At 38.1% G+C, this 16,270-nt stretch overlaps 1 protein-coding gene across 3 annotated transcripts; it reads right to left on the bottom strand.

The window, feature by feature from the left end:
* Positions 1–11,492: 11,492 nt before the first annotated feature.
* Positions 11,493–16,270, bottom strand: LOC103937983 (bifunctional aspartokinase/homoserine dehydrogenase 1). Of its 3 annotated transcripts, XM_048571303.1 has the most exons (13): positions 16,050–16,270; positions 15,784–15,934; positions 15,601–15,678; positions 15,385–15,500; positions 15,115–15,168; positions 14,343–14,430; positions 14,146–14,238; positions 13,919–13,959; positions 13,697–13,750; positions 13,416–13,579; positions 13,127–13,188; positions 12,243–12,312; positions 11,653–11,791 (listed from the first exon to the last, which is right to left on the bottom strand). In XM_048571303.1, the coding sequence occupies exons 1-12, from the start codon at positions 16,146–16,148 to the stop codon at positions 12,269–12,271; spliced, it is 1,044 nt and encodes a 347-aa protein (XP_048427260.1). In that variant the 5' UTR covers positions 16,149–16,270; the 3' UTR covers positions 11,653–11,791; positions 12,243–12,268. The 3 variants fall into 3 exon arrangements, with proteins under 3 accessions (XP_009346242.2, XP_048427260.1, XP_048427261.1); XM_009347967.3 differs by lacking the exon at positions 13,127–13,188 and having other exon boundaries at positions 11,493–11,791; positions 16,050–16,265; XM_048571304.1 differs by lacking the exons at positions 11,653–11,791; positions 12,243–12,312 and having other exon boundaries at positions 13,139–13,280; positions 16,050–16,267.

Raw genomic sequence — 16,270 nt, 5'->3', positions numbered from 1 at the left:
AGACTTACTTGTATCGTTGACTCTACCATTATTAGATTTAGTTTATAAAATTTAGTCTCTCTAATATTTTTCTAAACAAATATCAAATCAGATACATAAATGATTGTAGTTATAACCTAAAGAAACCAAGCATTGTTGACTTTAATATTCGGGAGGTTTGAGTAATGGACTAGCGTTTTCCTCTTGTGTCTTTCACACAATAAAATAAATAATTAAAAATATACAATTCAACTAGCAATAAAATAATATTTACAGTACTCACCCTCGAAAGGAGGCCAATTCCGCTGCCCATCGACTTGCTCGATATGGGATTGGCAGGACTGATGAATTTCAATGGAGGGGGACTGCTCCTGAGCTATTGCTAGATACTCTTATTGAAGACAACTCTTTATAATTTTGTTTGTTTTCTCTCTTGGTGTGAGGATAGGTAAAGTTAGTTGTTCATGCGGGACGCTCTTTTTCCGTTCAATCGGGTTGAAAGCCCCGGCAAGGTTTTTATCGAGGCCCACTTAAGCACACTACCTCCGCTTTGTACGGTTTTATCTTATATCAATAAATATCATACTCCTCTCAAAAAAAATATACAATTCAACTGCTATTATGAAACTAATTATTGAGGGAGAGGATAGAGAGATGGCCGGCTAAAGAAGAGAGAAAGAGAGAAGAACGTTGGTAAATTATTGATGCGAGAATTATACGCACACAAATTAAACCCTCTTTTTGACAATTGTAGTATGGATGTAAGTAGGGATCGTTCTGGACCGGGGATTATGAGGGATTGTTAATCTCTTGGAAACTGACTCAAAAACGTAAAAACAATATAAAACACTAAACTAGACTCAAAGAATGTGAAACTAAACTTTAAAACACTAAGACAAAACCAAAAACTCAAAACATTTTAAAACATAAACTAAACAGATTCTAAGCACTAAGAACAAGAAAGTAAAAGGGGAGTTTTGTTTTGATGAAAATTGTAATAACAAAACAAGTTAATAAACTAGGAAGAATTATAAAACGAAGGGATAGAATGGATGGAATGGCTAGCTAAGGGGTTCATCTCCATACATGTTATACTTGCATATAAAACGATTTCCAATTGCTTTTCAATAAATCATGAATTCTCAACCCCCCGGGTTAATTAGGTCCGCTTAAATTAACCGTCAAGTTTTCCTTAAGTTAATGAATTGGATGATTGCATACGACAACCCAAAGCATTCCTCACAAGTTCCCTACATGAATTGCATAATAGAGATCCAAGCAAGAATCATTAAGCATCATGAAAACTATAAGTGTTGACGAGGCATTCGTTACTATGATTGCATGAAACTTATGCCAATAATATGTTTAACGCGATTGTTTATAAGCAACCTCCACTACTTGTGAATATAAGTTCATAACTATTATGTGAAACTCACTTATATTCTAGCGTCAAATTCATGCATGAAAATTAAGCGTCGACTCTCAATAAACATACATAAATAGGTTATCAATCAAATAGTTAAACAAATTGAATTCACAACTTATGAAACGTAATTAGAAGTACTCAAATCATATTGCAAGCATAAACATATATTTCGAATCACCCCCTAGCTAAAGGGGGTTTATTTCCTCATACGTACAAAACAAAGAGAATTGAAATTAAACATTGAAATCAAAGAAACGCCTAAACATTCCAACAACTCAATCTTGAATTGTATGAACGTTTAGGCCCTCTTATCTTCCTCTTTATTGTAGCATAAGGTCTAGGGATAGTTGGTTGGGGGGATGGAAGTGTTGGGAAATTATGGAAATGGATGAGAAGTAGTGGAAATGGAAGATGGTTTTTGGATTCTAAGGGAGACTCATGGCTAAGGAGAGAATGGAAATGTTTGTGGTGTGTTGTGTATGAAATGAGATGAGATGATCCTTGAATGAATGAATGCAAGGGTATTTATAGGAGGAGTGGAGATGTATATGGCTATTTGTTTAAGGTGTTTGTGGCTACAATGATGAAGAATTGCATGTGGAAATAAAAGGGAAAATGTGGTGAAATGATGAAGTAGGAAGGTGGAAATGCATGTGAGATGTTGGAAAGGAAATGGGAATATGAGTAGGCCATGGCATGGGAGTTGTTTTGTTGGTGTAAATGTGCCATGGTTGCAATGATGAAGAATAAAGGGTGCATGTGGGGTGGAATTGAATGAATGCAAAGTGAATGAATAATGAAATGAGTTAAAGAGGGAGAATGTGGTGAAATGATGAAGTAGGAAGGTGGAAATGCATGTGACTTGTTTGTGGAATAAAGAATGAATGGTGGAATGATGAAGAGTTGCATAAAGAATGCATGTAGGGTTAGCTAGGTTGGCTTTGTTTGGGTGCATGTGTGTTAATGGTGGTTTTGCATGTGAATTGATGGATTGTTTTTTATGGAATGGATGGTTCTTTGCATGGCTTTTGAAGTGATTGTGGGCTTTGGAATTGGAAGGAAATGCATGGCCTTGGGGTTGGTTTAAGAGAGAATGGGCTAGGCCCTTTGTTTTATGTCCAAAATGAATACAAGGCCTTCAAATTCGTCCAACACTTTGGCTCCAATCATATGCTATCCATTCCAAGCCCAATTTTGCTCCAAAACGCTCCAAAATGCATCTTTTTGCTTCCTTAGCCATATGAACCTAAAAACACACGAAAATGGCTTAAACTACTAAAACAACTATGAATTAACAACATAGATGCACGAAAACAAGCTAAGTAAGTCGCCTAAATATGCTCCTATCAATTATGTGTCCCATTCCTTATATCTAATGACTTTATTTATACTAATAATGATCGACTTTCTTGCCTTACAATTAATACAAAGTTTATGAGAATTTGATATATATTCAAATTATATTGGGATACCTACTCTAAGTTTACAAAATCACACTAACAATAAAATAGTATTTACAGTACTCCCCCTTGAGTGTGTACAACTTAAAAAGTTGTCACATCAGGTTTTCATGATCAGGAGATGGCAGTTGTTATTGTCAATTCTCTTTCGGCACATGGAATGCATACGCGAGTCTCAAAATAAAGGTGCATATAAGGAGATACTCACCAAAACTTGGCTACGGTAAACACGGTGGGACAAACCCATAGTCTAAGGAGAAAAAGGAGAGTTAATGCAATGTCAATACTTGACATCTTCAAGATGCATCAAGTATTAGAAAACACATATAGGGGTTTGACCAGCACAAATTGGGTGTCTCGTTCAAACCTTGTCGGGTTAGCAAAAACCTAGTAGGAAAATTGTTCCTAATCTAAGGGAAAAAAAAGTACATTATGGCCAAGTGAGTATACTTCAAGATGTTCGCCCTGAGTTCGACAAAACTCTTTCTGAGAACTACATGTGTGGGAAATGAGATAGGTCACACAATCCAATACCTTGGTTGCTTCTAACAGGTAGACATCGGCAGTGACTTTGTGTAACGATCGACAAGGCTATGTTGGGATCGAATCTGCTTGACTTCAATCTTCTAATTCTTTTCTAATGAGTGAAGAAAAATTTTGATGAGCAATACTCTTGGTGTTGACTTCTTGGATCGTCTAGTCAATATAAAAGATAAGTCTTCATAAATCATTGTTAGGACTTAACAATGGATGATTACACACGGCATAGTGCTTCGAAATGACTCCCATGTACACGTGCGGCATCATGTAGGGTGATGAACTAGCAAAGGTCGAAGACATTGCAACTAAGGTCAATTATGTGGACCTCCAAGATATTGCAGTATTCCCAAACAGTAAAGACATAACCATTTAGGAACATGTCTTATGCGACTTTGAAAATGAACCAACATTAGCATAACAAACAAGCAAGCGTCATTCTGAGGATCAAGAAGGTGGGATTGGCTCAGAATAAGTAAAGATAAGACCAAATTCGTAGTGCCTCTAGGGTGGGTAAATGTGTTTAATTCCAACTTAATGGCAGCGTGCAGGCACAGTGTTGTATTTTGCTAACAAATCAACAGCTTAGAAGATGTTATACCTAATGCAATAAGCTAAGTACAATAATGCATAAAGCGAACTTAGATATGAAACTTTGGGTTCCACAACCTTTTTAAGGGTCTCATTTGCATCTAGCGTATGGATGGTCATTTGCATCACTTAGACGAGTATACCAAATCTTCCCGGATTTTTTTATCCCATAAAGTGAAAGCCACATTCTAGTTGAAAGGGTGTTATGTGGTCTAGAATTATTTGAACATGTCCATGTAATTCTTCAAGAACTTACATGTAAATCTCCATATCAAGATCCCACTGAGATACATTATAACTACATTCATAATCTCCAATCAATCACAGGGCATTTATAAGACGTCTTGCGCTATAAGGCATGCATTATTTCGTATCATTTCATTACGCTTCCTTTCCCACTTGTAACACAACAAGGTTACCTTGGATAGTGTAGGAAAACACACTTAATAAGGAATCTAATTCAACTTGGATTGTAATTTGACCAATCAGTTCTACGTTGTCACTACAACGGAACAGGGTTCGATATCATCGCTTTTGGATTTATGTCAGTAGCTACCATATAAGTGATACATCATTAATCATAATCTCATTCCAATTCGGTACCTCACCCAAACTAGTATAAAACCAAGAACTTCAGGTCTTAAGATAATCTAGATTAATCTCATGAGATGGAATGGTCGAGACAGCGATCGAGCAAGGATTCATTTGTGTCATATTCTTCCTCTTTGGGGAAGTGAATCCTATGAACAGAGTGATCTGTCACACTTTTAGTTAAGGACAGATGATTGGCTAGCCATTAGTCTACCATGCCGTCCATATTGGGGTGACACGCCCATCAAGGACAACAATCTGTCATTCAAGGACGGCACATCCATTCTTCAATGTTAACTCGACGTCTATTAGGTACACATGTCCTTGCAGACATGTTTGCAGCTAGTATATATGTGACAACCCGTCCCTAATTTTATGATTTTATTCATTTTTAAATAGTGAATTGACGAAAATGCCCTTAGAGGCGAGGATGTTGACTTTCGTTGACCAGTGTATTGTGAGACGTATGAAACATTCTTTTAGCGTATCCTCGTAGTACTCATCACTATGATATAGATTTTATGTACTTACGAATGTGAAGGGCGATTTGGTAATTTCAATTGGGAGATATTTTGTGACTTGTTTTATGAGCCACATGGGGCCCACACCCCATACTCCTCCTCTTTCGTATCTCCCATTTTCCCGGCTCTTCATTCATTTGTCACTCACTCTCTTTACTCACCCAACCTCTTGCTGACACCTCACCTCAATACTCAACTTTCTCTCTTCATTCATCTTTCAAAACACGTTTCCTACATGTGACAAGCACATGCCTACAATGTACCTTGAAGTGGAGGCATTTGTAGACATGTAAATTTCGTTGCATACAAATGTTGGATAACAAAACTCCATGTGGCATATGATTCATCACAAATGGACAAGTCATCAATGACATGTGGCATAAATCAAGCAAAGGAAATCTAAAATCTTCTAAAAATCGGCACAAGGGAGAGAACTCCCTTAAATTCGGCAAAAGGGTCTAGATTGGTCCTAAAACCGGAAAGAAAGTTAAGGCATCTTCATAAAATAAGCAAGAATTGAAGATTACTCACAAAATAAGCAACAAGGCTTCATAATTTCGGCCAAGGGAGTAAAGTGGCTGAAATTAAGACACAAAACATGCCTAAATTCTCCCATGGATGAATTAGGACATAAATCAAAGTCAAATCCACCCAAAGGCAAGCCTTGAGAAGCCTATAAATACAAGGTCTTCCCACAAGCATAAAGGTCGAAAAATCTCTACACAGAAGAACCTCTGCCAAACCTTTGAAGACTAATACGCTGCCAAAGCTCTCTTCGAAGAACATTCAACCAAAGCCAAAGCTTTCTCGACCAAAGCCAAAGCACTTCCTTGAGGAATCAACAAGCACTAGCGCCGATTCCTTCAAGACTTTGTTGCAAGCTTATAAACTTGTAGCAACAATCGTTTCAAGATCAAGTCACCAAGACCTTTGAAGCAACGAAATCCTACATCAAACACTACCCTTGATGCAACCTAGAGGTGAAGATCATCCACGTGTTGTTTTCAAGATCAAAACTTGAAGAAATCGTTCAATCGTTCATCTGAGATCCAGTCATTACGACCCTTGGACAAAAATCAACCATCTACATCATATTTGAAGATTGAATCAAAGGAAAAGTTGTAAACAGAGATTGTAACCTACAAATTCAAATCAATACAAATCTACTTTATACACGTGTTATCATTTCATTCGATACAGAATTTTCGTGTTTATAGCCATTCTCAGTAAAACTCAGCAAAGACGGCTTTTCTAGTAGTTGACAAAGTGCTATTCCAAGTCATAACTCCATTACGGATGGGATCGCCAAGAAGCTCAAACGAAGCTAGTGGATTGTCACAAACATGGTGTGAATGATTCAAGATAAGAATCCTCGATGTACACACCTTCTTCTTCATATTTGGTCGACCAAAATCTGTCACCTCCCAAGATACTTCAGAAGACCATGACCTGATATGCATCGAGTTGTCTTTCGTAGGAAGAACAAGCACCTTAGGGCTAGTCAACGGCACACAAAGCTTCAACGTCGTTCCCTTATCTTGCGAAGCGCCTTCCTTCATAAGAAAGGTGATGGTTTTGCTCTTAAAGCACTTGAAAAATACCATGGCTGCAACAAAATAAAAAAGACAACATAAGCACAAGGTGGGGTGGCAAGAAAGAAAAAAAAAATTCCTTCACTAAAGCAAAAGACATGCAAGACAAACCTCATGAGCGTTAAAAGATAACGATGACAAAGACACAACAACGAAAAGAAATCAGCCACAAGGCTTGAGCAGCACAGCAAAGATGGTAGCTATAAGACGATCCTTCAAAGCACGCTACAGTAGCAAAGAAAACTAAAATGCTACGCAACCCTACAGCAATTACGCAAGTAGTTTCTTGCACTATACAGAAATGTCAGCACCGAGGGAAAACTATGACTAAAAGGCATTACACAGCGTAACCCCGCTGCAGTCTTTTGCACAACACCACACAGTAAAAAGTGACGTACTGCAACAAACTCCAAACAGCAAAATTCACGGCACCAAGCAGTAATTGCACACGGCACAGCAGCAAGCACAATGGCAGTGCACAACAAGGGTGGTTGTGTGACAAGAAACACACACGCAATTGTCCTATAAATAAGGGTCAATTGCTTCCTAAAGCTATAGGGAGAATACATACCAAATAGCAAAAGGAAAATCAAAAGAAGGAAGTACATTCCAACCAAAAGAAGGAAGCAAATTCCAAGCAAAAGTGGCAAGGTAATTTTGGCCACAAGGCAAAAAAGCATGTTGTTTTTGCAACAAAAATCAGCAAAGAATAGAAAAGGAAACAAAGAAATAAGGAAAGGGCTTCAAAATTTCCAAACATCAAAGGAAATTGCCCCCTTGCCGAAATTAAAAGAGGAAATCCCTCCAAAGCAAGGACAAGTCTTCAAGTTTCCCAAACCAAAAAGGAAAATACCCTTTTTGCCGTGGAAAAGAAAAAAGGAAAGGAAAAAAAATGCAAATCCTACTTACCCAAGGACAAGCATTAAATCTTTCCAAAATCTTGAAGGAAATCACCAAGGCTTTCCAAAACCTTGAAGGAAATCACCAAAGTTTTTCAAAACCTTGAAGGAAATCACCCTCATTACCAAAATTGAAGGAGGTTCCTACTTAAGGAAGGAAAAGCATTTTTCCTATACCCACAAGGAAAAAATTCAAATCCCACAATAAGCATGTGTTGATTTGTCCATTTTCAAAAAAGAAATCATTATCTTTCATGATTAAGTCTCTACGGCCCTTGAAGAAAATTTTCATTTTCTTTCAAGATCAAGCCTCTACGACCCTTGACGAAATTCATCATCTCAATTCAAGAAATACGCCTCAGCGGCCCTTGAAGAAATGTTTCATTCAAGAAATACGTCTTAGCTGCCCTTGAAGAAATGTTTCGTTCAAGAAATACGCCTCTACGGCCCTTGAAGAAGCAAACTAATTCAAGATCAAGTCTCAACGACCCTTGAGTTAGAACATTCACATTGCAGGACTTGAAAACATGTTTCCTAAATGTGACAAACACATGCCTGCAACGCGCCTTGAAGTGGGAGCATTTGTAAACATGTAAATTTCGTTGCATACAAATGATGCATCACAAAGCTCCACATGGCATATGACTCATCACAAATGGACAAGTCATCAATGACATGTGGCACAAATCAAGCAAAGGAAGCTCAAAACTTCCCCAAAATTCGGCAAAAAGGGGGAAATATCCCTTAAAATCGGCAAGGGTCCAAATTGCTCCCAAAACTGGTAAGAAAGCCCAAGGTATCTTCACAAAACAAGGAAGAATTGAAGATTGCTCACAAAATAGGCAACAAGTCCTATAGATTTCGACCAAGCAAGGGAAATTGGCTGAAATCAAGACACAAAACATGCCTAAATTCTTCCACGGACAAATCAAGACACAAATCACGGCAAAATCCATCCAAAGGCATGGAATTGGAAGTCTATAAATACAAGGTCCTAGGACAAACAAAAGTTCGACAATTTCTACATTCAAGGATCAAAATTCTCACAAAAGGAGAACCTTTGCCAAATCTTTGAAGACAAATGCGCTGCCAAAGCTTTCTTCGAAGAACGTACAACCAATGCCGAAGCTTTCTTTCTACCAAAGCCGAAGCATTCCCTTGAAGAATCAACAAGCACTTGTGCCAATTCCTTCAAGACTTTGTAGCAAGCTTAAAACTTGTAACAATGTTCAATTCAAGATCAAGTCGCCAAGACCCTTCAATCAACAAAATCCTACATCAACACTACCTTTGCCGCAATTTTGAGGTGAAGACCATCCAAGCGTTGTTTCAAGCTCGAAACTTGAAGCAATCGTTCAATCGTTTGTCCGAGATCAAGTCATTGCGACCCTTTGATCAACAACCTACACATCTACGTCAAATTTGAAGACTGAATCAGAGGAAAGTTGTAAACAGAGATTGTAACCCTACAAATTCATCAATATAAATCTACTTTGTAGATGTGTTCTCGTTTCATTCGTTACAAAATTTTCGTGTTTACAGTCACATTACTCATACCTAATGCCTTCATTTATACTAATCACGATGGGCTTTCTTGCCTTACAAGTAATACAAAGCCTAAGAATTTTGATCTTCAAATCCTTTTGGAGTTACTACTCCAAGTTTATACAATCACACAAGTTATAAAATATTATTCACCACAAGTGCAAGATTAAAGCAAATGAACATCAGGTTTAGATAGAAAAACTCGGAATACAATACTATTTTGTAAACAACATTTGTGTACCACATGATGTGCCAAGTGATGTGTACATAGCACGTCAATTAGTTAATTTATCTCATTGGATGTTAGTTCTACATATCATTTGCCACATCATGTGTTACACAGATATGATACAAAAATGCAATCTCCGTAACATTACTCCTACATAAATTCAGTTAGTCCTCTACGCAAGGTGCCTATTACCTTTAATCATATACTAGTTGTTATGGTATTAGCTTTGGAACTTAATCTTCAAGTTCAATTTTATGACGCTAATTAAGAGAAAATAGAATTTGATTGGAAAATAAGAATCCCTCCAGTGTCTTTACCTCTAATTGCACAAATGATTCTTGAACTCGATCATATGTCGTTATTTACAATGGCTAGGTTGGCAATTATGCTGCCGATTAACTTGAAAGAATTAAAGAAGCTACTGTCATTGAGTGCCCGGGTAAAGTCATCAATATCCTCTACGGTGTTGTACAAGTGAGGACTCGCCTGTGCACTCGCACAGTCTCCTAAATGCCGATGAAGGGGTTGAGCTTGAGCACAGTGGTGACCTGATCGGATAGCCACTCCGTGCTGGAATTACATAAGTTAGCACCAGCTGCTATATTAAAGCTCACTTGTATTGTACAGTGGAGGAAATAAAATGCTGTTTGTTCTGATACCTGTTGGTCAAGAAAAGTAGCTAGATCAGTAGGGTGTATGTTCCTCTACGTTGAAAGAACAAAGAGCTTCCCGAAAGACGTGCCCTGAGGGGGCTGGACCATAAATACGAACATTGGGGACAGATTGAAGGCTCTCGTATAGATATTTAGCAAGAAACGTACGTGAAAAAGAAGTGCAAACAAGAGCATTTTAGTGTATAAGCATTACATAAACATTTGATTTGGCTCCAATAGAAACCAACGCACCTCATAACCATATCTACCGAAAAACAAAGCCAAATGTAGAGCGCAGATAGAATAATTGTAGGCAGTTGCACATAGCCATTGCGCTCTGGATATAGATATACAAACCAACATAACACTCAAGAGACAGCCTTTAGAAAATAAAAATACCTGAGGCCTGGCAGACAAGATATCACTCTTTCCATATAAGAAACCGACGCCTGTAGGCCCACACATCTGAAGCATGTTCACTCTTTACTTCATGTACTTGCCCATAAGGTTTTAGTACATAAGGCAGAATCCTAAGCTCCTAACCTTGCGAGAAGAAGCAACAAGAAAGTCCGCGTTCAGATTCTGGACTATTGGCTGCGTTTGTTAGACCTCTTCAACTAGGACTGGCTGGATAGGGCTACTGTCTCATGTTTAAATGAGACTAGCCAGGACTTGTCTACCAGAGCCATCACTAAAACAGTACTAGTAACCCCGTGTTTCAGCCTGCCATTGCTACATAAGGGCACCAAACACCGGATTCTTATTAAATAGTATTATCCGGTGGTAGCGGCGAGGCAGCTTGCATCTCAAGGGGTGGTGGTAGTTGACGTCCAGGGATGAGAAGAGGGGAAGGGCAGCAACATCAAAGCTCCACAAGTTGGGTCTGCCACCGGTTATCATCAATTCCTTGGCCAAGTTCGTCCACGCCACGTTTGGGAGCCTTGATATTTTGGTAAGGCCAGGTAATTCAGCTTTTACCCCTCAAAGTTATCCGAAACACACAAAGGTTAAAATCAACACCCCACCTCGCTGCCCTTTATTGGGTACGAATGTCTCTTTGTTAAGTTGATGCGGCCTCACTATTTTAGAGATAGTTTGACATTGCCTCGCTGTTTTAGCAATGGTTTTATGCGTGCATTTGGTGCCAGATTTATCATCTTTTATGGCAGATTTGTATCGGTCGATTTTAGTTCTCATGGTACCCGTGTAAGAAATTGATCACCGAAAAACATCTTTTAGTTCTCATGATTTGTATCGGTCGCTTTTAGTTCTCATGGCAGATTTATCATCTTTTATGGCAGATTTGTATCGAGCAATAAGAAATTGATCACCGAAAAACATGTACCCATCTGACACTTTCCCGTAACTCAGACCTTGTCTTTTCCTAGTAACAAGATCATGATTTGTCGAGTTTCTTTGAAACAAAATTAGCAGTTGATAGTCTGAACCGTTGCGGCATTTCCTTGATGTAAGATTTTAACTGCCAAATGCATTGCTAAATCACCAGTCCCCCATTATTAGCAAAATGCATCGCTAAATTCTGGAAGGTGAGATCTCTAAAATCCCAGATGCATAACCTCATAAAGATACTAAACAATGTATCTGCATCGAGTTTCTCCGATGTAACGTACAGAAAAAGCGTTCAAGGAAATAAATCCTGAATATCAACGATATCAGCAAGGACACCAGCTGCTGTAGTATCATTGCCGGCTCCAGCTCCTTGAATCACCAGCGGTTGGTCTTTATAGCATCGACTGTAAACCTCCAACTGCAATTGCATAAACAGTTAAGAATTGCCAAACTTCATCTGTGCTATTAACGAAATGATCAATATACGCAAATTACTTTTAAGTAACTTTGATTTGCTGTCCAATTCCAATATATGCTAACTATTTGTCTTGGAACTTTGATCGTCAATTCAAGATTCGTTCCATAAATGGTCAAACTTCTCTATTCTATTGACCATTTCGTAGTGAAATCTATAATTTTGTCTCCCTCCTTATGTCTCCCAGGAACAAGTTGACAAAGAAATTTGACACATGATCTTGCTTTCCCGAATAATCTCATCCATGAAAACTCTAATACAAGACCTGAGGTGCAATTAATGAATTGCACGGTGTAAGGTTTATATCGCATGTCCACTTTTATTTTCGTTTGTGCATTATCGAAAATATCTTTATTTAACTGTCAAAAGTAAATTTGTAAAGAAATGGGCTTACCACATTGTCACTTCCTCTCAGCCTTCCTAAAGCAGAATCCTTGGGAAGCTCTTGAATGCCAACTTCACAACTACCAAATGCTGGGATCAGTTAGTATCACACCATCTTTGTAAAGAAATGAGTTAGTATATGATATGCAAAATCACGTGTAAAGTAGTAGAATGAGAGGATGTAACTCAAAATTCATAAAATTTTTACGGTACTGCATTCAAAAGATTGGTTATCATGATCATGACCATAAAGAACAACAGAAATATACATATAATGCCCGCTTTCCACTTTGAAGGATCAAGAAGTCCTAAAGAGCTTTGAGAAGATGCATAAAGCCTCCTTTTAACATTTTCTGTTTCCTACCTTACTTTTTGTGTTGATCGTTTTAATATTCTCAGATGGAGTATGAGAATATAAAGAAGTTTGACTAGATGAAAGAGGATGAACAACTGCCTCTAAGCCATCTGTAAAGATGAATAAACAACTTGAAGTACATTTGTAGTGTATTCTTGACAAAGATGTGTTTATTACCCTGATCTACAACATCTTATTCCTGAGGGTAACCCGGCTTGGGCCAATGCCAACTGCTAGACAGACTACGTTGGCAAGCAACCAACCATGGGTCCACCAAGAAAGTTTGGGGTGGTCAGTTATGGTGAGATGCAACTTTTTTTTTTCTTTTTTTTTTTTTTCCTTTTTTGTTAAAATAAGGATACAAAATTACCAAAGTAAAAAGTTCTATACGTTGGCTTGCTTTCATCCATAAGCATTTATGTTCCCAATTCAGAACAAAATTGGAAAATCACCAAAAATACATTTGAACGCATTTATACATACGCACCACCTACCAATCTAGGTTTCATAAAATTGGTTCCAATGAATATTTCTCTCACCTGGATTCACACTGGACCCTCTTCTCTCTCCACGGAATACCAACAATACCATTATGGGGTGACTGTAAAATGAAGACACCGTCCTCAACAAGCGCCTTCATATTTTAACACAACTTACCAACCTAATTTGGAAGTCTAACAGAGTCTTTGTGACCTAACGAAAAAAAAATAGGTGCTTCATAATCCAAACCATCCATTAACTGAAAAACCAATGCAAACATGCATACACGCTCGAGAAAGTGCTTCTTTTAGCATATCGCATTTTGAACATAAATGTAGAAAAGAGTACCTTGAGTCCTCAATCACACAGACGTAACGTAGCACCTTCCCATCCAAAGAAGCCTTAGAGACTCTCTCTTGGATATTTTTATCGAGCAATAATAGCCCACTTCCCAGAAAGTCTTCAATAGACATTACACTAGGTGCCATTTCTTCAGGATACAAACTCTCAATCTAAACAATGAAATAGCGATCATAAAAGTAATAAAATATAAGTTCACAACATGAACATAGGGACAAGTGTGATAAATCATATATATATATATGACAAAAGCAGTAGATAGTACCAACCTTAATGTCATCCAAGTTAATGCGCTGACCAAGAAGCCTAGCTAGTATCAAAGCCTGTGTAAGATGGTATTAGAAATTTATGAGGTGTTGCTAGAGCTTCAACATCAAATCATTTATATTTTCATCATATCGTTTGAGTTTTCTTTCATATTATGGCATTGTTGTTTGAACTTTCAGCTGATTAAAGTAAATTTAAACACACACAAAAAACCATGTCCACACCTTTCTTGCAACATCCATCCCACTAAGGTCATCGCGTGGATCTGCAATTACGATATAGAGTCAAAAGTGACCACACTGACAAATGCTCCCGAAGCTCAAGACATACTTCTTAGTCCTACAGTCCTACTTATATACAGTGGGAAATAATAACTCAATAAATAAAAAGGATAATATAAACTTCGGATGATCAATCCGTGATTTACTACAAGGTTAAAAACATTCAAAACCTGGTTCAGTGTAACCCAGGTTTTTAGCAGAACGAACAACTTGACTTAGTAGCTTTCCACCTTCAAGCTCACTCATTACATACCCCAATGTCCCTATCACATGTACACAAGACGAAACATATATCAGTACAAATACTCGGATACATGCAGGTGGCTTATGTTAAAAATGCAAGAAAGCCAAGGGAAAACTTTGGTACCACTCAAACTCCCGATAATGCGGTGGACAGGATCTCCAGATGACAGTATGCGATTTAAGGATGCTATGACAGGGAGGCCAGCACCAACCTACCAAATCTAAAATCAATTCAGGGGAAATTGCAAGAAAATGTACGTATATAGAGAGAAAGCACAGTAAAATTAGAGTAAACAGTCAACACTACCAGTTATTAGAGTTTTATTCCACTTGAGCAAGTCATATGAATTACACATGTATGTATCATGCTGGACAGATGGTGTGTGCAAATGAACAAATGGGTGTCTATGACAGTAATTAGCTGCTACAGAGGATGCAGAGGGTGACAACAACAACGAAATAAAAATGATGCAGGAGGAGGAAGAAAAGTAAAAAATGTGGGGCTTCGGGTAGTTTTCAATATAAAATCTTCTTTACATTTTCAGTTACGTACTATTGTTGCTCCTTTGAGCTACAGAACTGATCTAACTATAGTATTTCTTTTGTTAATTTGCATGAAATGGTTTTAAAAAAAACTATGGAATGAAGAGGCGACTGACTGTAATTTTCATAAGAAGTCAACAATAAGTTGGGGAAAATCGTGGATATGTTATGAGTAAACAAAAATTCTGAGGTTCAAATATCAATTGTGTTAAGAATCAGATTATAAGTCAAAATGATAGTAGACCATATAGATGAACAAGACTAAGCATTTCATCTCTAAACACACTCTACTTTTCATGTCCTGGTCATAATGCACAGCACACATCAATAACTGGAGCAAGAAGTGAACTTACAGTTGACTCATGACGAATGTGACGTGGGTGAGAAACTAATTTGTCATAGTCCTCCTGTAGGTGAAAAATGCATAATGCATCATTGGGAGGTGTGGAAGTTAAACTACCAGAAATCAGTGATATACAAGTAAAATGAACAAGAAAATAGCAGAACGAAGCCCATTTGCCTCGTATTTACAGAATGAACATTTGCATTGATTGCCGTAAGAGTAAAATTTGTCACTATCAATATTTTCTTGGTATTAGAACATTATTGAAAAAGTTTAGTACCATTGTTGAAGTAAGAGGCTTCTTATTTGCCATGACAATGCAACAATCCAAATCCACCGCTTGGGTTAGTAAAGGAATAGTATCAGAACTGGCAGAGCAATCGACAAGTGCCAAACCTTTGCAAAACGAAAACAAAACAAAAATTTCAAACAAATGACGTTGAAATCGTTCATTTTGGTGAAAAGATTGCAAAAGATCATCACACACGCCACGAACCTGTTGATTTACCCAAGAATGCAGCAACATCTACAATCTTTTTGGTTGATTCCGAATTCGCAAATACCTGGAACTCACCTTTACAAAACAACAAATACAAAGAATACGAAACAAACACCAGCTAAAACAAAAGATCGAAAACCCAATTAATCATCTCATAATTTCACGGGGAAGTGAAGTTACCATAACCACTGAGCGTGGAGAGAGAAGCGCCATTCGACTTGGCCCGGCAAACTTCCAATAAAAAGTCATCAGGCAGCTCCATGGTGAAAGCGTCGGATGCAACGAGTAAGGATTTACTGTCGCTTACTCCCACTACTCTCAGGTGGATTCCCTGCCCCGTGCCCGCCCACATCAAGATTATCCCATCAATACCGCACATCAACAACAACAACAACCAGAGGCATTGAATTTGGAAGAATGATTGGGAAATGGAATGGAAGCAGTACCTGTTTGGCGTGAAGTGATCGGCAGGAGACAATGTGCTGGAGCAGCTGACGCCCAACGCCGCCGCAACCCATCAGAATCAGAGAGATGTTCTTGCTCATTGTTTTGTTTCTTTCTCCCAATGTTTGCTGTCCTGCTCCAATTCTACTTCTGCCCTTCCGGGTTTTGGTTTGATTGCGGCTCCTGGGTTTCGGAGTTGTTTCTAGTTTCTCTGTTTACTGTT

This window comes from the organism of the source record quoted next, unplaced genomic scaffold (genome assembly GCF_019419815.1).
Source record: "Pyrus x bretschneideri cultivar Hongxiangsu unplaced genomic scaffold, Pyrus_bretschneideri_v1 Contig58, whole genome shotgun sequence".
Taxonomy (NCBI): domain Eukaryota; kingdom Viridiplantae; phylum Streptophyta; class Magnoliopsida; order Rosales; family Rosaceae; genus Pyrus; species Pyrus x bretschneideri.
This window is presented reverse-complemented; position numbering and strand designations above follow the sequence as displayed.